Source organism: Mesoplodon densirostris, chromosome 7 (assembly GCF_025265405.1).
Source record: "Mesoplodon densirostris isolate mMesDen1 chromosome 7, mMesDen1 primary haplotype, whole genome shotgun sequence".
NCBI classification, from domain to species: Eukaryota; Metazoa; Chordata; class Mammalia; order Artiodactyla; family Ziphiidae; genus Mesoplodon; species Mesoplodon densirostris.
Genome location: NC_082667.1, coordinates 88,624,855 through 88,649,726, shown reverse-complemented (window position 1 = coordinate 88,649,726; position 24,872 = coordinate 88,624,855). Strand labels below are relative to the sequence as shown.

The 24,872-nt window shown below is 38.5% G+C and overlaps 1 protein-coding gene across 1 annotated transcript in view; it reads right to left on the bottom strand.

The window, feature by feature from the left end:
* Positions 1-664: 664 nt before the first annotated feature.
* Positions 665-24,872, bottom strand: part of LOC132493269 (centrosomal protein of 78 kDa-like) — an 88,526-nt gene continuing 64,318 nt past the window's right edge. The window contains 9 exon segments of the mRNA XM_060103620.1: positions 665-1,219; positions 1,759-1,806; positions 2,129-2,300; positions 3,355-3,521; positions 4,990-5,067; positions 14,581-14,711; positions 17,378-17,513; positions 20,428-20,491; positions 22,708-22,821. Of these exon segments, the coding sequence (XP_059959603.1) occupies positions 950-1,219; positions 1,759-1,806; positions 2,129-2,300; positions 3,355-3,521; positions 4,990-5,067; positions 14,581-14,711; positions 17,378-17,486 (975 nt within the window). The 5' untranslated portion in view covers positions 17,487-17,513; positions 20,428-20,491; positions 22,708-22,821 and the 3' untranslated portion in view covers positions 665-949.

Sequence of the window (24,872 nt, the reverse complement as noted above, 5' to 3'; positions counted from 1 at the left end):
AAGTCCATACATTTAAAAAAAAAAAAAAAAAAGAGCATGGGTTCGGGTCACATTGCAACTTCCCACTTACTTATAGCTGTGTAATTCTGGGCAACTCACATAATGTCTCCTCAGACTGTTCATCTATAAAATGGGGATGGTAAGAGTTCCCTACCTCAGAGCGTTGCTGTAATCCATAAACACGGTTAAGTGCCTTGGTAAATGTTTGAGGCTCTCTGGTTATTATGAATTAAAATATGTCAATGGCTTCTGGCCGTGTGATTTATAATAGTTTGATGTTTAACCAAATGGTAAAACTATTCCATTTATTATTCCCATCTCTTTTTAACCCTTAGCCTGCTTTGTTGTTTATGTTTTCTCCCACCACAGAGTGCTAGTTCCAGGAGAGTAAAGGCTTTATTTTGTTCACTGCTGAAAGCAACAGCACCCAGAAAAGTACTGTACATATGAAGCCCTCAGTAAACACTAGCTGAATGAATGATGCAAAGTGTTACAAGGAAAAGTACACCCAAACTTTCATTATAATAAAAAAGTATAGATAAAAAAATCTTTCTCTAATGGCTTCCAGTCAAGTAACTGAAAACACCATATGCTATAATAAAAACATAAGTAATTTATGAAAATTTGAAGGCAAAAACATAATTTTAAAAGATTTAGACCTATGTTAGGCGTGATAGAGTATGGATGCTTTCTTGAAATTCACAATCAGATCCAAGAGTATCACTTTCAGACTGTTCTAGTACACTGAGTTTACTTTTACTTGTCTTTGATGAAACAGTCACTATTCTACTCTCTTAACAGAAATGTGTTTTTTCGAAGACTCACTTTTAATTGGTTTATTAACCAAAGAATTATTTTGCCCAATTCCTTTGCTTTTCTGCTTTACAGGTGAGTCAGAGCAGGAATGCAGGTCCTTCCCAGGTTGTTTCTTAGCAGAGTAGTTTTTGGTCTATTCACCTGCTTTGCTCATTTTCTCTGAAGAAGACCTGCTATTTCTAGATAATTCCTCTTCTTTTCTTTGACTTCCAGTTCCAGAAATGATGTCTTCTGAAGGAGAACATGTTCTAGCAATCAAATCTTCAAAAGACTCCTGCCGCTGCTCTGTGACTGGGACCCCCAGGTTGTCTTTGGAAGTTTCTAAGGCCTCTTGAGTAGACGCTGGGACACGGAAGGAGTCGAGAGGCAAAGGAATCCTAGCATCGCCTGTAATTTTCGGAAAGTGGAGGGGAAGACAAAAGACAAGACAAAAATTCAGTGATAAACAAAGCCAACCATTAAAAAGTAGAGTTCAAGACTTCAATGTTACTCTGTAATCTTATTATTAACACAGTCAATTGATTAATCAGAAGATTTCAGAGCCAGTTTTTTTTTGTAATTATATCTTGCCAAGTGATTCTCAGCTTAACCTAGCTATATCCAAGGCTATGTCCGCTACGTTTTCAGACTTTGGTGATTGGGGTAGTTATTACCCATTTCCTTTCCCTCACTAAAAATAAAACCCTATTCTGTAAGATAATTAATTTCTTTTCTATCCTCCAGGCACATGTAAACCGTATATAGTTTGTGACCAGACTGTATTCTCAAGCTGTCAGTTCCCAAGACCACTCTGAGATTGGTTGATGGGGGCTCCAAGTAAGGCTAGAGGAAAAGCTGACAGGTTTTCCCCTCCCATTCCCATAACCAGGTGATTCACTCTAATATGTTACCTATTAGCTATGTCTGGATTACTTATTTTAAAAATTATATCAGTATGTGTACCTTCATTAGTGTTCTTTCATTGTAAGCTGACTGCATACAAATAGAAACCTAGATAAAATATGAACAGAATAGACATTTATACAATTTAAAATCTGGAATATTTTCTCTAATGTCTTCTTTCTTCATTAAGGATAGTTTGCTTTAACTCATAAATTTTCTAAAGAACTTCCAGTCTCCTTATTTACAAAAGTACAGTATCATGAAATGGGCACACATTTACTAATCTCAGATTTGGAAAGGACTCCAGAGTCTTCTAGCTCCCGAGCATGTGAACTATTAGGGACTGATCGTTATTGTTTTCTCCCTGACTTGGTCATTTCTTTTTTGCTAATCACTCTTAGAATCATTAAGTGCTGTTCTGTCCATTTACTTGGCTATTTTGCATTTGTTATGGGGCACCCTGTTTTGATTCTGATTTTCCTTCTTCAAGTGCCTTCTTTTCTTCTTTAGGTGGACTACTAACAGTAGAATTCATCGGGGGACGACCTAGTAAATGAAAATCTGACTGATCTATACCAGCCATTGTGGCCAACTGCCCAAGCCTAGACGAGAGGAGGAACGGAGAAAAGACAAAGATTATAATCACAGAAGAGCAGTTTAGATTTCCCCAGACCTACAATCATGAAATACTTCTAAAATCTTTTTTTTTTTTTTTTTTTTTTTTTTTTGCGGTACGCGGGCCTCTCCTGTGGCCTCTCCCGTTGCGGAGCACAGGCTCCGGACGCGCAGGCTCAGCGGCCATGGCTCACGGGCCCAGCCGCTCCGCGCCATGCGGGGTCTTCCCAGACCGGGGCACGAACCCGTATCCCCTGCATCGGCAGGCGGACTCTCAACCACTCCGCCACCAGGGAAGCCCTACTTCTAAAATCTTAAAAGCCAACATCCTACTCCAGACTACAAGCCTCTCTCTCCCCCAAATCCTCAGCCCTTTCCGGATTCATCCTCTAGGAGACATCCCACTGTCTCACTAGCAGCTTCAATATGTTCCATGCACCCTGTCCACTGCCTGTCACACCTCCATTCCCACACTTCTTTACCACCTTTCCTCCAGTTTCCAAGAAAGTGTTTGTTCCTTCCTTCCCAACACCAACACCAATTCATTCACTGACAAAACACCACTATCAACTATCAATCTCCACTTCCCTCTTTCAGCAAAATTGCTCCCAGTTGAGAACCACTGACCTATATCTCCCCTGCAGATTAATAATCATTTTTATGTCTAAGGCAAAGATAACTTTAATTCAAACTTATCAAACAAGCAAAAGAAGTGAAAGATAGGAAAATTCTTATGCATTCCCGACTATTTTCAATGAAAACTGCCTTTAATTTAGTCTTTACAAAACAACTATACCTACTAATTACTCTGTCTACAGGTTACTCTTTTATAATGGGTTCCCCACTCTACCAAAGCAGGCTTCCCTATTTGCATTTCTTAAAAAATTTAATTCCTCATTTTAAAACGTCAACTATATTACCTATAATTACACTAAATTTGGCTAAATATGGCCACGTAAGTGATGAAAATTGCTCCAGTTCCTCAGCAAACTACCATTAGAGTCGCAAAGAGAAGAATGCCATGAAGAGAAATGAACTAACCCAGCATCTTTAAGGAGAACCAGGAAAGCGTGGAACTTCTGAAAAGAATTCTCAGTGCTGCCCAAAACACCTTCATCATCCAGGATCATGCTTGTCAATGAGTGGGCATGAAGGGCTTCAGACAAAGAGAAAGTTGTGTTTCTTAACTGGGCATTTTCATGTTCCAGCTATACAAGAAGACTGAAAACGTCTGACATGATTTTTTCCCATTGTCATCAAAAGTAGTCTTGCCTTGGGCTTCCCTGGTGGCGCAGTGGTTGCGAGTCCGCCTGCCGATGCAGGGGACACGGGTTCGTGCCCCAGTCCGGGAAGATCCCACATGCTGCGTAGTGGCTGGGCCCGTGAGCCATGGCTGCTGAGCCTGTGCGTCCGGAGCCTGTGCTCCGCAACGGGAGAGGCCACAACAGTGAGAGGCTCACATACTGCAAAAAAAAAAAACCCAAAAAAGCAAAAAACAAACAAAAAGTAGTCTTGCCTAGTTTCAAGGAACAAAACTAAAACACTCAAAATGTAATTAATTTATAATTAATGTAACCCTCCACCAGTAAAGACAGAGACCATATCACATAATGACCAAAATCCACAGGCACCCAACAAAGTTTCCTATATAACACTTAAGTGGTATATAAATAAACCAAAGTTACCGTTTTATTAATGATCTTTCACAAAAGATCACATTTCTAACTGGTTTAATTCATAATGGAGCCTCATTCCACATTAGAAAATTACCTGCTTTAAGTTTCCCTTAAATTCGAAAGTGAATTATAGAATCTGATTTGAACAAAACATATTACAACTCTGCTGAATGTTAAGAATTAACTTTAGTGAGTAAAATATCTAATGCTTACGTTTAAAAGTCCTAAATCATATCCAACCCAATTTATTAAATGTACGATCACCAATATTTTCTTTGGCTTCTTGAACATATTCACCCCCGTGCACTCTTCCCCTTCCGCTCAGCATCTACGCACTTAAAACCTCCTGTAAGCTCAACTCTCGTATTTCTCAGAAAGGTCGTTAATTTTCATGATGCCCCTTTTGCCTTACATGAGCAGGTGCTCAACGTTTACTGAATGAGTGTCTGCCAATCCAATGGATGCACTTTCAAAAATTCCTCCCTACACTCACCCTGTGATAAATTATATTTAGATAGAACTTTTTAGATTATGCCCTGCTTTCATGCACATTACCTAATGTAATTCTCATAGTATATATTTTTATCTTTCATTGCATTCTTAGAAGTTTTCCAATATCTTAAATTTATTTCAATGATTCACTTTCCTAATTCATTGCCAGGAGAGTCTCATCATGTCTTTTATGTTACTGTATATACAATATATGCACAGAAAGTGCCTTCTTGAATCAAAGAATCATGAACAGGAAATAAGCTAATGTCATATAAAAGCACACACACACACACACACATACACAAAACCAGATTTTCACATCTTTAAAAACATGCTTTCTGGAATATAGATCATATGATCACTAAATACCAGTAAATGCAAAAGTCCATATGATACAACCAATTTGCAACATATTACAGTTTTAAAGCTTACAAAATATGCGTATATGGCTTAAAATCAAATCAAAATAAAACCAAAACACTCTCAAAAGCAGATGAAACGTGTTTACCTCACTGACTCGTCTATCAGCCTTCAGTCTTATTACTCTTTCCTCCTTTAACTGCTTTAGGCACTCCTCCAGGGTTTCCTAAACAGAGTCCATATTATAACTAATTCATAGTATAATATCCAAAAGCCTTTCCAGCTATTGGTCTCGTCAGGATTTAGGGGCAGAGCCAGAAGTGAACTCAGATTTTAGTCTGCTACTGGTCATATCATACCATGCCAGTGAAATGAATGATCAAAATCTATCAAATTGGCAAAGATTTATTTAAATTCCACTCTTTCCAACATAAATTTGTGGCAGCCCACCATAAAAGGCATATGCATATAACATAGTAAGTCAGAAATAAGAAGTTACGACCAAGAAAGAAAAATTCTATTTTTATTTGTGGGTCTCTTTATAGCAGGAAGTCCTATTAACGAACCTGCTTAGCATACCTGAATTGCATAATTGCAGATTCAAAAGCATGTTTTAAAAAAGTAATCACTTTTAGGGCTTCCCTGGTGGCGCAGTGGTTGAGAGTCCGCCTGCCGATGCAGGGGACACGGGTTCGTGCCCCGGTCTGGGAAGATCCCACATGCCGTGGAGCGGGTGGGCCCGTGAGCCATGGCCGCTGGGCCTGTGCGTCCGGAGCCTGTGCTCCACAACAGGAGAGGCCACAGCAGTGAGAGGCCCGTGTACCGCAAAAAAAAAAAAAAAAAAAAAAAGTAATCACTTTTAAAGCAATTTACAGTCAAGCACTGTTCCTGGAGTTCCCTGGGTATTAAATAATCAAATCATCAAAACCCTAAGAGGGGGCTTCCCTACTGGCACAGTGGTTAAGAATCCGCCTGCCAGTGCAGGGGACACGGGTTTGAGCCCTAGTCCAGGAAGAACCCACATGCCGCAGAGCAACTAAGCCTGTGAGTCACGACTACTGAGCCTACGCTCTAGAACCCACGTGCCACAACTACTGAAGCCTGCACGCCTAGAGCCTGTGCTCCGCAATAAGAGAAGCCACCGCACCGCAACGAAGAGTAGCCCTCCGCTCGACACAACTGGAGAAAGCTGGCGAGCAGCAACGAAGACCCAATGCGGCCAAAAATAAATTTATAAAACAAAAAACCCTACGAGGAAAGAACGATCACTAACTCCATGTTATTTTACAGATGAGGGAAACAGAGGCAGAGAAGTAGAGTAAGTAGAGCAGCACAGCCAAGGTCACACCACTAAGTAGCAGAGCCACACTGTGGACTCAGGAAGCTGGCTGCCATTCCTGCTCACGGAGGTGGTAGTCTTCCCGTCACCAAGGTCACTGAAGTAAAATGAACACTGATAAACTATCTTAGGAGTTTTAGGAACTAAGACACTTCGGTCCTTGAAGTGGGGACACTGCTTGCAATAGGCAGAATTCTGACAGAGCCCCCAAGATGACCACTTACTGAAGTACACAAACCTTCCACTTATCCAATCAAACTCTAAATGTAGGTGCTGTAGTGAAGGGATTTTGCACATGGAATTAAGGTTCTTAATCTTTTAAGATTAAGATCTTAATCTTAAAAGATAGATAGATCTTTTAAGATAGATTATTTTAGGTGGATGTGGCCTACTCGGGCACCCCATGAATAGGACCTGAACTCTTCCTGAATTGAAGTACAAAAGGGACAAGAGGGAGACTCTCCATTGCTGGCTCTGAAGAAGTCCAAAGCTGCGGCAGGGAAGGCAAGCGAGGCCTCTAGGAGCTGAAACTCTCCCCCGACTGACAGCCAGCAAGGAAATGGGGACCTCTGTCCTGCAACTGCAGAATCTGAATTATGCCAACAAGCCGGAAGAAGCCTGTAGGCATTTCTGGACGCTAACACAGCCAGACTGACATCTTGATTTCAGCTCTGTGGCCCACACAAACTATGGTGAACATCCAACGTTTGGGGCTCAATATCTTACACTTAAATTTCACGTGCTTTAACACTCTCAGGAGGGAACCCACAAGTTCCCGTGTGTATCTGAGCAGGAAGCCCAGTCACGCTGTGCCTGGACTTCTGACCTACAGAACTCTGAGCTAGTCAAATAGGTATTGTTTTCAGTCAGTAAGAGTGTAGTAAAAGAATTAATATTCTACTCAACCTCCAGGTTCGTGAACAAAATAAATGATTGTCATTGTTTTAGGCCACTGTTTTGGGGTGGTTTCTTATGCAGTGATAAACAATCATAATACCTATACTTATGAAAACAGTAAGGTATATTTATCCATGTTAACTGCTTTGAACAATCACTTAAAGAATGAGGAACTCTATTACCTGCCATCATTGGGAGAGGAGCTGGTATCACTTTCTGGACAGTAGCTTTTGGTACCTAACAACAATCCTACATCAGGAGTTTACCCTAAGGAAATCAAAGATGTGGGCAAAGATTTATCTACCAACATGATGTCATAAGATTGTTGATAACCAAACCCTAGAAGAAAGCTAAGAGCCTCCGAATTGGGACTGGTTTAAATAAAAACAGCTCATCGTCTGAAGGAATGCGCTATGAAGCCACTAAGAATGACAAGAGGTCTCAACCAGAGTTAATGAATGGGCTTCAGGAGTGCTACATTCAAAATATATCTGTGCGTTTTTCCTGGGAGATGATGCATAAGCTTAATCAAATTCTCTGATGTAGAAGAGTAGTTAGTGACATGGCAAAATATTTCTGATACTTTTTTAAGACAAAAGAGCAGATTAGGTGTGTGTACATGCAGAGGTGGCTTTCATTTCCTTCAAGAAGTTGTTCATTGTTTTCAAACATTTGCTCAATGAACATATATTTTTATATTCAGAACATGTTTAAAAAATTGAGAGTCTAAGAACTTCAAATTCTTTAATGGTTCATTACTAAAGCCAGTCAAGTTTTCAATGGGGAAAAAGGGAAAAAAATTGCAGAATTCCTCTACTTTTAATATAATGGTTTAATCAATCTTCTAAAACTGATTTCAAAGAAATTCTAAACAAATAAACAAAAAAACAAAAAACCCTCAGCACGGTCAGAGGAAAGTAGACTAAAATTCCTGACTGGTTCTAAATAGCACATCAAAGTGCAATTACATGCAACAGTTTCTCCCTCTAATGGAGGGAATTAGAACACAGTGTTCAATTTTTGTGAAAAAGTGTACCCTCCTCCTACAAAGTATTCAGAATTCATGTCCCTTACATGGAAATATGGAACCAAAAAAGTTAGAAAGTAAACTTGCTTGATATTCTATTACTTAAGTAAGACTAATGATAAGGCTTTGGAGTAATTTTCCTTCCTGCCATCTGCTCTCCCTTCCTCCCTTCTGTACACTGGCTAGGGTGATTTTTCTGGGACAAAGCTCCCATCATATTGGATATCAAATTTTATGTTCAACTTTTCTCCATTTAACATTGAAATCAATCATTTCTCATATAATCAGGGGATTCATAACCTTGAATTTTTGTGCGGGCTACAAAATATTCCACTGCGTGGGTTTACTGGTTAACCATTTTACACATTTAAATTCTTTCCAACTTTTCAATATTATCAGACAAAACAACCGTTTTTATGCATGAAGGCTTTTTTCCATATTGAGAATAACATTCTTACAATAAATCCATAAAAATGAGTTTGAGATCAAAGCAAATGAACATTTTTAAGGCTCTGAAGTACCTATCTCCAGACTTCTTTCCAAAAGATTTCTGAGATTTTACACTGCAATCAGCGATGTATCACTTGGTATATAACCTCTACTATAACTGTTGGCTTACTTCCTCACTCAGAGTGCAAGTTATTTGAAGATAGGGGGTGTATTTTATTAAGTGTTTATCCCCAGCACCTGTGCCTAGCACAACGTAGACGGTCAATAAATAATTGCTTAATAAGGAAAATCCCTGCCACACACGTACATATAAAATGTATGTGTGTGAAAGACAGACTGTGTGTTTTTCTCTAACTGGATAGATGAAAACTTGTCATCTTCTTTAATGTGCAATTTTTTTGTTTATAATTAGTCATTAAATTTCTCTTTTAGATTATATTGTAAATATTCAGATTCTCTGAGGCAAATGGGCCTGGCACTACCCATTAGCTACATAACCTTGGACAAGTTCTATAACTCTAGGCCTCAACTTCCTCATCTATAAAATGGAGATAAGCTCCCATATTACAGAGCTCTTGTGAGAATTACATGAGTTACAACACATATAAAATTAGAAGAGTGCTTGGTACATAGAATATGTGCAGTTAATGCTGAATGAATGAACATGCGAATGCAAACAGTAGTGAAGGGCTTAAAATGAAACGGTCTCATCCCACTCCCACATCCAGCACTCAAGAAGCGACCGATTCTTTACGCAGTTTTTAATTGTAAAATACGATATGTGTACTGAGAAGTGCACAGAACAAAACTGTGAATGTGACAAATAAAAAGAGAATACTTACATAAGCACGACTCGAATCTGAAAGTATTGAGACTTGTCAGCATCGCAAAAACCCCCCATATCCTTTTCTCATGACAAGCTCCTTCCCTCTTCCCGGTTAAACACCAACCTCACTTCTTGACAGTCATTTCCTTTAACCTGCATGCATCCCTAACAAAAGAGTTTAGTTGTGTCAACATCTAACTTTATGTACAGGATCATAGTATATGAAGTCTTTTCTATCTTATTTCTTTCTCTCAACGTTGGTTTAAAAAATTCATCCACATTGCTGCCTGTAGCTCTACTTCATTCAATTTTATTGCTGGATAGTTTTCCCACTGTACAAATACACATCATTTATTTAATTTTTGACTCTTAATGGACATTTGGTTTGTTTTCAGTTTGTGCTAATGCAAATCATGGACAGGAATCCTGCTGTACCCGTTATTCTGGTGCATTTACACAGGGCGGGGGTTAGGGCTGCTGCCTCACAGGCTATTTATATACCTTCAGTTGACGGAGAGGGCTAAATGCTTTCCAAAGTAGTTGTGTCGATTTACACTCCAGTATAATAAACAGGGTAGAAGATTCCCATAGTACTTCAGGTCTACAATACCTGATACTACCAGACTTTTTATTTATGTATTTGTCAATCTGATTGACATGTAGTTTCCTTGGTTTTGACTCACTTTTCACTTATTACTTAATGAAGTTGTACACTTTTCTGTGTTTACTGGCTGTATAGATTTCCTTTTTTATGAGGTTTACGTCAAATATTGTTATTTTTATTATTTTATTATTATTATTTACTTTTGGCTGTATTGGGTCTTCGTTGCTGCGTGCAGGTTTTCTCTAGTTGCGGCGAGCGGGGGCTACTCTTCATTGCGGTGGCTTCTCTTGTTATGAAGCACAGGATCTAGGCGCGCAGGCTTCAGTAGTTGTGGCACATGGGCTCAGTAGTTGTGGCTCACGGGCTCTAGAGCACAGGCTCCGTAGTTCTGGTGCACGGGCTTCGCTGCTCCGTGGCATGTGGGACCTTCCTGGACCAGGGCTCGAACCCGTGTCCCCTGCCTTGGGAGGCAGTTTCTTAACCACTACGCCATCAGGGAGGTCCAACTATTGTTATTTTGAATTCTTCTCCATGTCCAAGTAATACTCTTCCATGACTATTTTCTCACTAAATTGGAGGCATTATCTGTTCACTTTCTAACTTACTAATAAGTAAGGGTTTAGTTCCTCTACACTCTTTCCTATGTCCACACTGCTCAGTAAAGTTATGTCATCAGGAGTTATTCCACTGCTCATGATCTCTTTGACTTGTAGTCATATACTTAAAAACCTACATTGTTGATCAACTAGAAACTCTCTCAACGTCACGCTTTGTAAAATGAGGACATTCATACCATCTTCCCTTTTTTCTACCTCCTGTCTACCTTCCAAACCTAGCTGTTACGTTGTCAAAGTTGAAATTTATATTCTGTTCTATGTGCAGTTAAGTCTTCTGTTATTTGAGAGTCAGTACGGAGTAAGGTTTAAGAGAACAGTCAGAGAGCCTAAACTCAAAGCCTCGATCCAACCTTAAATTAGGTACAGCCTGGGCAAGTTCCTTCCCTGACTTAGCTTCCTGCTCTCAAAAGTGGGAATGATATTAGCACCAACCTCATAAGGCTATTCAGAGGACTAAATGAGTTAATATATGCAAAAACACTTAGAGCCTAATATATACTAAGTACATACTAGTACACAATACATTTCAGTACATACCAAGTTAATACTCATACATACTAAGTATAGTTTACTTTAGTTATTTGTGATTACATGCACGTTGACAATAAAAGCTGCAAACCAAGACAGTATTGCCATTATTACAATGAAATTAATATTGCCCACTGCAGATGTACTGTGTCTCTGTGTATAGACTACACCTCGTTCCATACTGTGCCAGTGTCACTGCCCTTGTGCAGGGTGACCACATACCCCAAGCCGCCTTGGGCTGTTCCAGTTTATACCTGTTGTCCTGATGTTACAGCATTAGAGTGCCTCCTTACACTATTGAAGTGTAAGGAGTTTGGACAAGTTCTGGTTTGGACAACAAATTAGATAGGTGGTCATTACCCCTGTGTGTCACTGAAAAGGGGGACATCTATAGTGTCACGTTGAAGTGGATTCTTCCCTTCCTCACCAATAGTAGGTTAAAAATCAACCATAGTTTAGTGTGCTTCAGCTTTATGTCCGTATAGCCTTTTCTCCTCTGGAGTTCAAGTTCCTTCTCCTCTTCCTCTCCCTCCTCCCTTCCAACAGTGCCTAACACCTAGTAAGTACAATATGCCTCAAGGTGTTTCTAAGCTCTCAATCATACAATCAATAGAAGCCTCTCCACTCTAGACTAGCTGCAATCTGCACTGAATCCCCTATTATCTTCCTTCTTGGTTTATTGCCTCATTTTGCTGGATTATGTCTATAAATAGCTTAAGGTGTAGCACAGGAGGTCAATTTTTCAAATTTCTTTCTGTACAAAATATCTTCTTCAGCCTCCACGTATGACTGATAGTTTGGCTGGATACAAACCCCTAGGGTGAAAATTATGTGCCTGAAAAACTTTGGAGATATCTTTCTAATGCCTTCCAGGATCCATGGTGCTCATGACAAGTATGATAAAGTAAGATTTTAACCTTTTTTTTTAGGTGACCAGTATTTTTCTCTCTGGAATGGATGTATCCTCTCAGTATTTTATTCTATTTTAATTTATTTTTTCAGTATTTGAAAGTTTCACAATGAAGGGTGCCTAGGTATGAGTCTATTCTTGCTCATCTTGCATAACTATTTTCAATCTGAGGCCTGATGTCTACTTTCAGCTGTGGGGAATTTTGTTGCCCTTTGACAGCTTCCCTCCATTTTTTTTCTGGGTCTGGACTTTCTAATAGTAACATGTGGGACCTCCCAGATGCAGCCTCTCTAACATATTTCTGTCACATTTTCCATTGTGTCTTTCTTTTTTATACACTGAGAAATTTTTTAAATTCCTACTGAATTTATTTCAGCAACCATATTTGCATTTCCAGGAGACCCCTCTTGCTTTCTGACCATTCTCCTTTTCATTAATACCCTAGTCTTATTTTATACTTGCTAGCTCTTTTTAACCCTCTCTCAGGATACTAATTAGGGTTTTTTCTTAAATTATTCTGTTTCCTACATTGTCCCTGGTCCTACTAGGATATGTTTGCACTCTTTCCCCCTCTCTCATATTGTAAGCTTTACTCAACTAACAGGCAAAAGACAGTTATTTTCTATTTAAGAATGAGCGCAGAAAGCTCCCTGAAGTCAACGATTGATTGGCTTCTTATGCAGGAAGAAGCGGGGAGTAACTGTAACAGGATCTCCCCCAAACACAATTTTCGAGGGTGTAAAAACTCACAGTAGCTGCCCCAGTTCTCACCAGTTTCACTGTTTTCAAAATGAAATCATCTCATTTCAGGAGGGTGAGGGCGGTGCTGGGAGTCCACTCCTCCAAACACATCCCTTCAATGAGCTCCCCTATTTGTCACACTTTCAACTAACTCCACCCTCTCTCCTACATGCGCACCTGAGCATGGGGCTACTTTTTCAGGTGGGGTCAGAATCCTCCTCAGTTGCACGTGGTCCCTGTCCATATTCTAGGTGATGCTTTTCCTCTGTTCTACTGCTTCAGTTTCACACTCTTCCACTTGTCTTCTCTCTTTCAAAACTATGTTGAAATCTCTTGATTGTTGTGGGCATATATACTTAAACACTTTGATACCATCATTGTAGTGTCTTGTCAAAATGGAGAAGAGCTAAAAGGGTTCTCAGTGTATTCTGAATCTGCTATTCTGTGGTCCCAGTGTTTAAACTTCTTGGACTTCCCCAGTGTCTATTACTGCTTTTACAAATACAATCTCGTGGTCTATTCGTGAAGGAAATGAATACACCACATCTAAAATAACAAGGAATGCGGGTTAGATGCTCTAGGGTCTTGTCATACTCTGCCATTTACTAATAAACCACTTACGTTCTACAAATTGTAGGTGCTCATTTATAAAACGAAAGGGAGTAACTCCACTTGAACTATAGATTTCTCCTACTCTAACATTTCATAATTTTCTAAGTTCTTTTCTTAAAATTTCTCTATATTATCATTAATTTTAATTAAAAAATAAAAATCTAACTTTCTCTTTTGAAAATCAAAGAGTAATTCCTGTAGTCCTACAATAATGGGATAATCAGTTCTGAAACCTGTCAAGTATCATGTTTCATATGAAGAGAAAGTCATATTAAATAATTTTAGAAAATTAAACATGGACTTTGTAGCACAAAGATAAGGTCCCCCCCAAATGGTGTTCATTTATTTATTAGAAATGTTCAGCTCTGCATTAAAGTTGAAATAAAATAAATATATTAATTTTGAGGTGCAAAAATTTCTTATAAAAATCAATCTTTCTTTTCTGCCCATACAAACAAAAGTATGGAATGACATTAGAGGTCAGGTTTATTTGGTAATAGAATGTAGCTTCTTGATATTTTTGATTTTAGGAAAGGAGAATATCAACATCAAAACTTTTTTCAACTTTACTTTTATTTAAAATGAGGCCATATTTTCCTCTTATAAAAAGAGAGTTCAGGGCCTCCCCGGTGGCGCAGTGGTTAAGAGTCCGCCTGCCGATGCAGGGGATACGGGTTCGTGCCCCGGTCTGGGAGGATCCCATATGCCGCGGAGCGGCTGGGCCCGTGAGCCATGGCCGCTGGGCCTGCGCATCCGGAGCCTGTGCTCCGCAACGGGAGAGGCCACAACAGTGAGAGGCCCGCATACCGCAAAAAGAAAAAAAAAAAAAAAGAGAGTTCAACTAGAACTGTCCATTTTCTCATCTGTAAAACAAGAGCACTGAATCAGCTGACTGTAGTCATTCAGAACTCAATTTCCTTATCTTATGATCGCTAAGCTTCTCCCTAAATCTAATATACTAAGGTTCTAAGGAAAGGAAAATATATTACTAACGACATGTTTTGATTTTAGTTTCTTAGAGTTCAAATGTCCACCATTCACCTTGGTCTAAGCTTAAGGAACCATTCAAGGGGATACAATGCAGATGGGAGGAGAAAACAGAACCCTCACACAAGCTGTGCTGTGTTGCAATCAGCCTTCCGTTTGAAAAATAATCTTCTCTATAGCTTTAAAGTGATAACTTTGTACCTGCAATGCTTCTTGTTTCAAACGGATTTTCTCTGGCTCTTCCTGAACATGTTCTGAGGAATCATCGACCTCTTCCATTTCTGAGGAGGAAGGACTCTCTACTGTCACAGTCACAGGAAATTCTGATGGACCTGAGTGTCCCAAGAAGAAGATAGAAAACCACAGAGTTGTTACACTAAAGTGCAAAGAAAGAAGACAAGATTGTATAAAAGACAACACAAGCCAGATACCAAATATCCAAATATTAGAGGACATTTAACAAAAGTGATCTGAGGTATCATTATTTATAAATGTCTCTCACTGCTCTTTAGTGTAAACCAGGCAATGACTAAGTAAAAGTACAGGAACTTATTTTTGCTATGTTACTGTACAGACCTCTGTTGTACGTGCTTACGATTAGTAATGGGAATTGCCCATATTATTTTATTAAGTTTCTTTCACAGAAGCCAAGTTAAGATCCAAGGTAAACATTTCTTCTCAGATCAACTTTATACTGCAAATGAAAAATTTATTCTTCACCATCAGACAAAAACAGTCTGGAATAAAATGTAGTTTTTCAGAGGAAAATACATCAGTAAAGGGACTGATGAATAATCAGGAAGTCAACATATCTAAGCTGTGAATAATAGACATTAGAATTTTAAAAAATAAATCACATACACGTACAGAACTAAAACTGACCCATCAAAAATTTCATCTTCTCACTACCCTTAAGCCAAAACTAGGGCAACAGTAATACAATTCTCCCAGCAAGCTTCACTGCCACTGCAATGTTGTTCAATAGGACATTTCCAAACATTTAAAAACTGACCTGGCCACAACCCCATAAAAGTCTACAGATCATAAAGAACTGTGCTGGGATTATATAACCACGCAGAAGACAAGTCACTAGGACATCATTTTGACAACAAGCAGCAAACCCTGCAGCATAGGAAAACCCTAACAGGAGAACGAGGTGCACACCCCTCTCTCTGGGAATGCAAGGCCAGGACTGACACCCAAGATGCGCTTCTCTCAACCTCAGCAGTGGTGCCATTCACAGAGCAACTATGCAGTCTCCCAAGACCACTGGGAAGGAGAATCTGATACTGACAGTATTAGCTTGCCATAAGGCCATAAGCGAGGGAATGTGTGTGGCCTTGGTGAGAGAGCAGAGGTTTGGGAGATGTTGCTTTATATTGGCTTTTAGATCAGGAATTTGTACATATAGCCTGCAAACAACGTTTCTTGAAAACATGCGAATATTCTTGAGTATGACAGCTCCATGTGAGGGGTCAGAAATGGCAGTCAAGTTCGTTTCACTGGGTAACAGCTGATTTGCAGACTGGAAAACAGGCTTCCTTGTTTACAGACATAACCATAAGGCTGCGAGTTGTGCGCCAAATCCACACAACTACACAGTTGCATTGGGAGAGCGACCAAACATGTTTTACATGGATTTATTTCAGAGAGGGAAATGCTTCTTGTAAGGCTCTGTCAATTTAAAAAGCAAGAAGAATGACCATCCACCTTTCCCAATTCAAGCCCTATATATCATAAATATGATAGCTACACACCACCAACTGATTACATACATCACGAGCTTTGATGAATGGAAAGCCCCTAAAAAGATAGCAACAAAACGAAGTTAGATCTTCCTGTAAATACATCACCAGTTAAACCCAGTTAATACAACTATTTAGTAGTATGAACAGTATCCATACAGAATTGTGTATAAAAATAAATAAGCTCAAAACAAGGACCTGGAGGGCTCTGCTACGGAGAAAACACAACAGAATTCAGCCTACTGGCTTGCTAATAACTCTCTGAACTGCTGAGAGGCCCCTTCAGCTCCTATGTTCAGGATGGTTGAGATTTCAGTCTCTCTTCTTTAAATGGTGATATTAAGCGTTCTCTAATTTACCACCCTGTGTGACGAGGATGGACCTGCGATTAAGTGTCTCAGCAAGAAGACAGGAAACCACAGAGCTGTGAAACTCAAGTGCAAACACTGGGGATTCAACACTATAGTTTATGCAACAGCAATTCACATTACCATTTGCAAAAAAGTAGTCGGTTGTCCAGTGGGGATTAGAAACATCCATTTAACATGAGCAACTGAACAGATATTTTACACAGTAACTACTTCAAGTACTATTTAAAATCAATTCTCTTTGTTTTCTTAAGCAATTGTTAATCCCCAATTTCCTGATTACTACCAAGTAAGTCACCTGAAGATCATCTAGAGCCATCTATTTCACTTAGCAAGCCTAAAGCTATAATTCAACCATTTTATTTACTGTTCTGTGACAAAAATTACTATGAACAGCTATCCCCTGGATAAGAAGTCAGGTAATGCTAGTTTGACTCACTAAATCGGATTTACTGAGTTAATAAGCCAGTTGATTTAGAATAGGTCTAATGCATATTTTTCATCCATTCTGCATTAAACTATTTCCCATGCCTAAAATGTCTTTTTTCCCATTCGTACGTCTCCAAATTCCTACTTCTGTGCTGTAGGGCTTCGCTCAACTACACCTGCCTTTAATGAAACTTTCCTCACATGCACAATTGGTGATCATTTTAGTCTCCTCAAGACTCCCACGGAGTTACCTCTGTTGTGACACTTGAGAAACAACTTGAAACTCCCAATTACTTTTAATTTTTCTTCCTTAGAGGGCTCATTAGGCAGAAGCCAAGCCATGTGTGAGTTACCTTTTTTCCTCTACACAAAGCACCAGAGACCACCCACATAATACAAGTTCCAAAATAAAGAACTCTAAATGACTGAAAAAGACAGGGAATGCAAACAGGTTACCTGTTGCTTTTTGCACTTTCTGCAGGACACAATGGCCGGAAACCAGACACTCCAGGTGGTAGCGCTTCAGGAGGGTAACATTCTTTACCAGCAGAGTGTTTCCTTCCATTACTTACAGGCTTCTTTGCGGCCAAGACTACGTTGGACAAAGCATGAAAAGAAGGAATCAAGATGCACCAAAGGTCTACAGAGCAACTGTCACACGTGCACACGTCGAAAGGAATCAAAAAGGCACTTGACAATGATGCCAAGCCCATTAAAAAGAGGATCGTTTTGTACAAAGGTTTTACATAAGCCAGCATTTTTAAAAAATATAAGTTCTCTACAGTAACAAGTTATTTTAACTAAAACAAAAGTATTGACATGTGCAGAAATGCAAAAATAAAGTTTAAAAAAATCCCAAAGTATGATACATTTCATGTATCATGCAGAAACACTCAAGTTTCCTGAATCTTAGAACACCTTTGGCATTTCTGAATCTCAAGGACACAGAAACACAGATACACCCATGACTTCTGCCAAACAGAATCTTCAGAAGTAGAACAAAAGTTAAATTTAAGATGAATTTTTCTATGTAAAAACAATACAAGTTATAAGGCTGCAAGTTGCTGGGGGGTAGGTGAGTCAATTTTACCCTCCTATAAGCCTGTCAACCTTCACTGCTCCTTTGATTTCATATAGAAAACACACAAAAAAACAAATGAAACCCACTGGATGAAAGAGTGAAATGTGGAAACTTACCCTATATTTTAGTAGTAAAGAGGCAAGTATCTTTATATGAAACATTTGGTTGCAAAAACTAGACCTACGTGTTAATATTTTACTTAGAACAAGCCATATATTAAAATTCACATTTAAATATTTAATTTGAATTTACTGAAAACAAACATCATAGGTTAAAATGGTTATATTTATCCTTCAAAGCTACTGTATTTTATGTTATTTTATTTATTTATTTTAATAGATCTTGATTGGAGTATAATTGCTTCACAATTCTGTGTTAGTTTCTGTTACACAACAAAGCGAATCAGCCATATGCATGCACATGTCCCCATATCCCACCCTCTTGAGCCTCCCTCCCACCCTCCCTATCCCACCCCTCTAGGTCATCGCAAAGCACCAAGCTCATCTCCCTGCGCTATGCTGCTGCTTTCTACTATATTTTAGCAGCATTAGGATGCAGGGTAAAATGGAGTGTATGCGGTAATACAGGACAAATATTTCATAGAGTGTAGCTTATTGATAATCACCACACGATCCTCTGTGATTTACATGCCTCTTAAAAATATATAGGAGCTCAGTTCATTTTGTGCTATTTTATTGTGTTTTTTAACTTAATTGCCATCAAAAAAAAAATCTTTGTATGCATATGGTTTGTATGTGTATACCCTTCCTTTACTTTCAGAAACTAATGCAAATACATTTGTATTAAAATTTTTTTAAATTACACTTTTCTTGTTAGGAGATTAAAAAATTTCTAATAAAAGTTCCCATCTTTTATTAGGCATACATAAGTATAATATAAATGTGACACAATTCACACCATTATTTCACCTGTATACTCACCTGGATCTAGGTATATACCCAGATACTGATTTGGCTTACCTCTATGTCTCCAAATAACTGAGGCAAATACAAAAAAAAGCCCAAGAAATAAAATTACTCTTAAAAGAGCTCAATGAGCTTGTATACTTCAATTACATTTCCACTTTGTTTAATCATGCTAACTAAAAAAAAATGTTTAACTGTTCTCATTCCATGATGCCCTATTATTCTGTACTAATTTTACAGAATTCCTAATATGTTTTACATATACATGTTTTATTTATATATCTTTCCATTTCTAATATCATAGCAAAAGTCAAGGTAGCTATTTTAAGAATGCTTTACATAGGATATAAATTTTTAATAATAATATCTAATTAGTGTGATATCACAAATCTTAACTTCTTTGAATGTACTATTTGATTATTAAAATAGCACTCTCTTGAAATAACAATTGGCAGATGATCATAAGCTTTTTTTTGACTTCATAAACACTCTTAACAACTTATTTAATACACTATTGTCCAAGCAAGATGATTAATAGAGAATCAAAAACATACAAATTGAAGTAGGAAAAAAAAAAAGCTGTATTTATGAAGATGTTTACAATAGTTTATTTGAGGTTATTTCCAATTTTTCACCAATTTAAAAAATTGACCTACTCAATGAAACCTTGTGAATGCAATGTTAAAAAGTATAACTATGAATCACAGAATTTAAATTTAGTATGAAAAGAATGGCAAATTATATTGAAGCTATGTGGAATTCTGTTTATAGACAGCAGGAAGAGAAAATTAAAATGTAAATATTGCTTGATAGGATAATGGGATTAGAGGTGGTCTTTTAAATTTTTCATTTTTATGCTAATACAATACCTTTATAAAACCCAAAAATCTTCAAACAACACAGTTTTAAAAAATTGTGGTAAACTACACAAAACAGAAAATTTATAATTTTAACCATTTTAAAGTGGACCGTTCAGTGATATGAAGTCAACAAATTTTTAAAACTTTCAGAGGGCACCTGAATAAAAGATGTGTTGTCCACTGGTGATTTTAATGTATCTGGTATATAACTAAAGTCACCACAAAACTCTTTCTGGGAAATTGGCAGATCATAAACATAAATTTATTTTGCTTTTTATTAAACCTTATTGTTTTGCTGTTTCAAAATTCAAATTTACTCACAAGAAAGAGTCAGTTTCATATTAGATTTGGTTTCACAAATGCTGCTCCTGCTATTCATTCTTATCACCAAAAAAAACAGACTATTTGTGACTAACGATAATATGTTACAGAAAATAAAAAGTTAAAAGGTTTTCAAGCTGCATATCTGGGAACCTAAAGCATCACACAACATTTTCAAAAACAGAAAACCCATTTGATTTGACTAAAATCTTAGTTTTAAGATGGCAGAAAGTACCTTGATAATTTTCTTTTAAGAAAGAAAGAAAACCAAGCCATTAAAGAGAAATTCTTCCGAGAGAACTGAAACATGTTATATACCTCTGACTTGGCACTCCTTCCATCTGGAGAACTTTTTTGGTAACTGTTTTCATCACAGAATGATCTAAAGTAAAATGAATTGAAATTACAGAGTAATTATTTTCCAATGAGTGGCTATTTCCATTTAAAACCAAAGCCAACTAATTATTGCTTTTCCCATACATTTAAATATGAAATCTACATTATATAATTATACACTTATTTCCCCCTTTGTGTATTCTAATTTCTTCCTCAGAAACCTAAGATGCCATCTTGCAGACTGCCCACAGTGGCTACTATTTTGGCAGCAGCAAAGGTCAACTTGAAACATTTTGCATCTAAAGTGGCTTTGGATACCTCTGGATACAAAGTACAGTCTGAGCACCGTCCAGACCCTTAGATACCTAAAGAGCATCTAAGATATCAAACCAGGTCATCCAAGATAACAAACCAAGTCCTGATATTCCCTCAAAAGCTGCTCCTCCCATCAGCCCCCTTCTTCTAAGTGATACCACCCAGTTGCACACATAATCATCAACGACTTGTCTCCTTGGTACTATTTCCTTCATACCTCACATCTATCTGCAGGTCTTGATAGCTACACCCTCAAAACACAACCTGAATTCAACCACTTTTCACTTGCTGCAAACTTCCAACCTAACCTAGGCCATAAACATCTCTTATTTGGAGCACTGTGATAGTCTCCTAACTGGTCTCCCTGTTCCTCTTCTTCTTCTTTTTTTTTTTTTTTTTGCAGTACACGGGCCTCTCACTGTTGTGGCCTCTCCCGTTGCGGAGCACAGGCTCCGGACGCGCAGGCTCAGCGGCCATGGCTCACGGGCCCAGTCGCTCCGCGGCATGTGGGATCTTCCCGGACCGGGGCACGAACCCGCGTCCCCTGCATCGGCAGGCGGATTCTCAACCGCTGCGCCACCAGGGAAGCCCCCTGTTCCTCTTCTTTATCCTCCCAAGGCCCTTCTCTATACCAGGTCACCTTATTCAGATACGATTTGGATCATGCCTTTTTCCAGTTCAAACCCCTCTACTCATTTAGAATAATCCACATCTTTACTCTGGCCTTCAAGACTTTACAAGAGCAGACCCCTGGCTAGCTCCTTGACCTCATGTCCTACCACACTCTTCTTCACTCGGTACTCTGCCCAGATTGGCCTCCTTGCTTTTCCTTAAATACTCCACCCACCTACATGCCTACATACTCATTGCCTCCTTGTCCTGGAATGTGCTTACTCCACATCTTCCATGGCTTGCTCCTCTCTTCATTCACGTCTCCGTTCAAATGCCACTTCTCCAGTGAAGCTGTCCCCTAACAAACCTATCCAATGGAGTCCTACCTGCTCTCCCTCACTCTCCTTACATTAAGAGAGTTTTGCAATTCCTACTCTCTAAAATTATATGACTTATCTGTTTACTCATTTCTTTTTTTTTTTTTTTGCTGTACGCGGGCCTCTCACTGCTGTGGCCTCTCCCGTTGCGGAGCACAGTCTCCGGACACACAGGCTCCGCGGCCATGGCTCGCGGGCCCAGCCGCTCCGCGGCATGTGGGATCCTCCGGGATCGGGGCACGAACCCGTGTCCCCTGCATCGGCAGGCGGAGTCTCAACCACTGCGCCACCAGGGAGGCCCCTGTTTACTCATTTCTATCTGATCTCCTTCACTAGAATGTAAGCTCCACGAGGGCAAGACTTTTGTCTGTCTGGTTCACTGCTTTATCCCTAGTCCCTAAACCCGTATCTGGCACACAGAAGATGATTACAAAATTACTTGTGAATCTGACAAATGAATAAAGTACTCCTGGCAAGAATTCAGAGGTTGCACAGGAAAGAAAGAATGCTCTTGGTGGAAGCAGGCTTAGTATCTAGGTTCACCTCTATTCAGAGTAGAGATAAGAAAAATTTACAAGTATAATTCACTTTAATTAGTACATTAGCTGCTAAAAACATAAGGGAAGTGCAACACTAGAAAAGTACAGTTGAAGCTTGAACAACATGGGTTTGAACCTCGCGGGTCCACTGACACACGCATAGTTTTCAATACATATGTACTATCGTCCTACATGATCCAAGGTTGGTTGAATCCACAGATGTGGAACCACTGACTATAAACTTATACCCAGATCTTCAACTGCGTAGGGGTTGACACCCCTAACCCCACGTTGTTCAAGGGCCAACTGGATATGATGAGGAAAGTTAAACACATTAAGTTTTAAAAAACTGTCAATACCTGAACAAATTCTTTTTGTTTTGCTATGTGTTTATCAATTTAAAAAAAGTGACCACATACCAACAAGCAGATTTTTTCTTATATCCAGAACGAGCAGAGTTCTGTTGGTTTCAAGGGCCTTTAGGAAAGCCTTTGCTCCTTCACTGGTGAGGCCGCACTGCTGCAGGTCAAGTGCTTTCGATGAAAGACAAAAGGTCACTTGCTAACTCTACAGACTTAACATATAGACAACTCTCATTTTCTCACGTGTGGAAGACTCCTGCACAAGACAAGTCATGGCAGGTTTGTAATTTTGGGTATGGAAAAAAACAGAGACATATACGCACACACATAATGCATAAGCCAATTTAAAGACCTCTTCTTGGATGTGCAATGATAACCCTGGCTTTAGTACCAATAAATCAGACAACATATTTTACAATTACAGAACTGAAGAATAACTGTATAGAACCTATGAGCAAAAAGCATCACAAAATGAATCTCAGTTCATAATTAGCAAGGGCGGCAGGGGCATGTAAACCTCACAAGCAAAACCTGGTGGAGCTCAGAAATGCACTGCATTCTTTTGATCATGATCTTCAGCTCCAAATCACACTTGAAACTACTTCAAAGGGGAAAACAAAATAGAAGAAATGTAATAACTGTTAGTTTTAGAGGAAAAAAAGACAAGTCTAAGAGGATACAAATAATAAAAACTTTCAACAATGTGTGAATAGAGAATACATACTAAAAACCTATCATGAAAGTATGATGGTCAAGAACCCTCGCAGTAAAAGGCCAGACAAAAACCAGAAAAACTGATCATGAATTCTAGTAGTTCTGGGCCTGAACAACCTACTCATTTAAACCAAAGGGATCATCACTAAAGCACAGGGATTAAAAACTATTACATGAAAGGAAACTATCATGAGTCTTTCGTTTAAGTGTTGTGTGGACCATCACATTAAAATAACTGGAGTCTTTCAACACCCCCATGACACACAGAAATAGCAAGTCAGACATACGGATCTGACAGGATATGATACAACCCTTACAAACTCTCACTACAGAAGAATGGACACAGGGTATAATTAACCAAATAGCCAAATTAATACAAACAGCCAGTAAACCTCACCAGTCAATCAAATGAATACAAAATAAAACACAATGTGGTTATTCTCCTATCAGATGAAGCCAAGATTCTGTAAGAAAAGCCTTTAAATAATGTCTATACCCTTTGGATCCAACAATTCTCTTTCTAAGAATTTAACCAAAAGAAATAGAGATATAGGTAAGGATATATATCAGAGTACTATTTGTAACTGAAAAACTGGACAAAGCTTATATACAAGAATGGATAAGCTATGTGCACTGTGGCATATTCATATAATGGAATACTGAACAATCTCAAAAAATGATGTAGGAGATGCAAATTTACTGACTTGCTAAAATGCTCATACTAAATTAATTGAAAAAAGTTATAAAATTTGGAGTAATCCCACTTGCATAGAAAATGGAGAGGTACTCATTTTTGTAGTTTTACCTTTTTTTACAAGTGCTACAGGCCAGTGTTTGTGAGAGGCAGGCTTCACATCTACTGTTGGGGTGGACTATAAATTGGCATAGCCTTTCTGGGTGGTAATTTGGCCATGTGTATCAAATGTCTTAAAAATAGGTCACACTTAGTCATTCCACTTGTAGTACCTTATTCTACAGAAGTAATCCCGATGGACACAGAGACGTATATACAACGTATTCACATTGTTTCTGACAGGGAAAAGCAAACTGTCTAAATAGAATTGCAAAGAATTGATTAAACTATGGGACATCAATACGACGCAATACTACATGATACATCATTAAGTGAAAAAAGCAGGAATATGAAATAGCAAGTATACTACAATTCTATTTTTGTAATCCCTAAGTGTACATATATATTTGTAGAAAAAAAAAGACTGAAAGTATATACACCAAAATGAACAGTGATTATATCTGGGTATTAAAATGATAGGTAATTGTTCTCTTGTTACTCTGTATTTTCTATAAAGGATATATGCAACTCTTAGAGAAAGTTTAAAAGCAAAATAAAAGCTATCAGTAAAATGAGGCTTAAAAAAACCTATCACAATAGTATCATGCCAAAAGCTAAGCATATTAAAAATTCAATCTTTTCAATTTTAGAATTTCCCTCTAAGCCATAAATCCTCACTAAGAGATTCTGCCAAAGCACTTGCACCCAGATCACC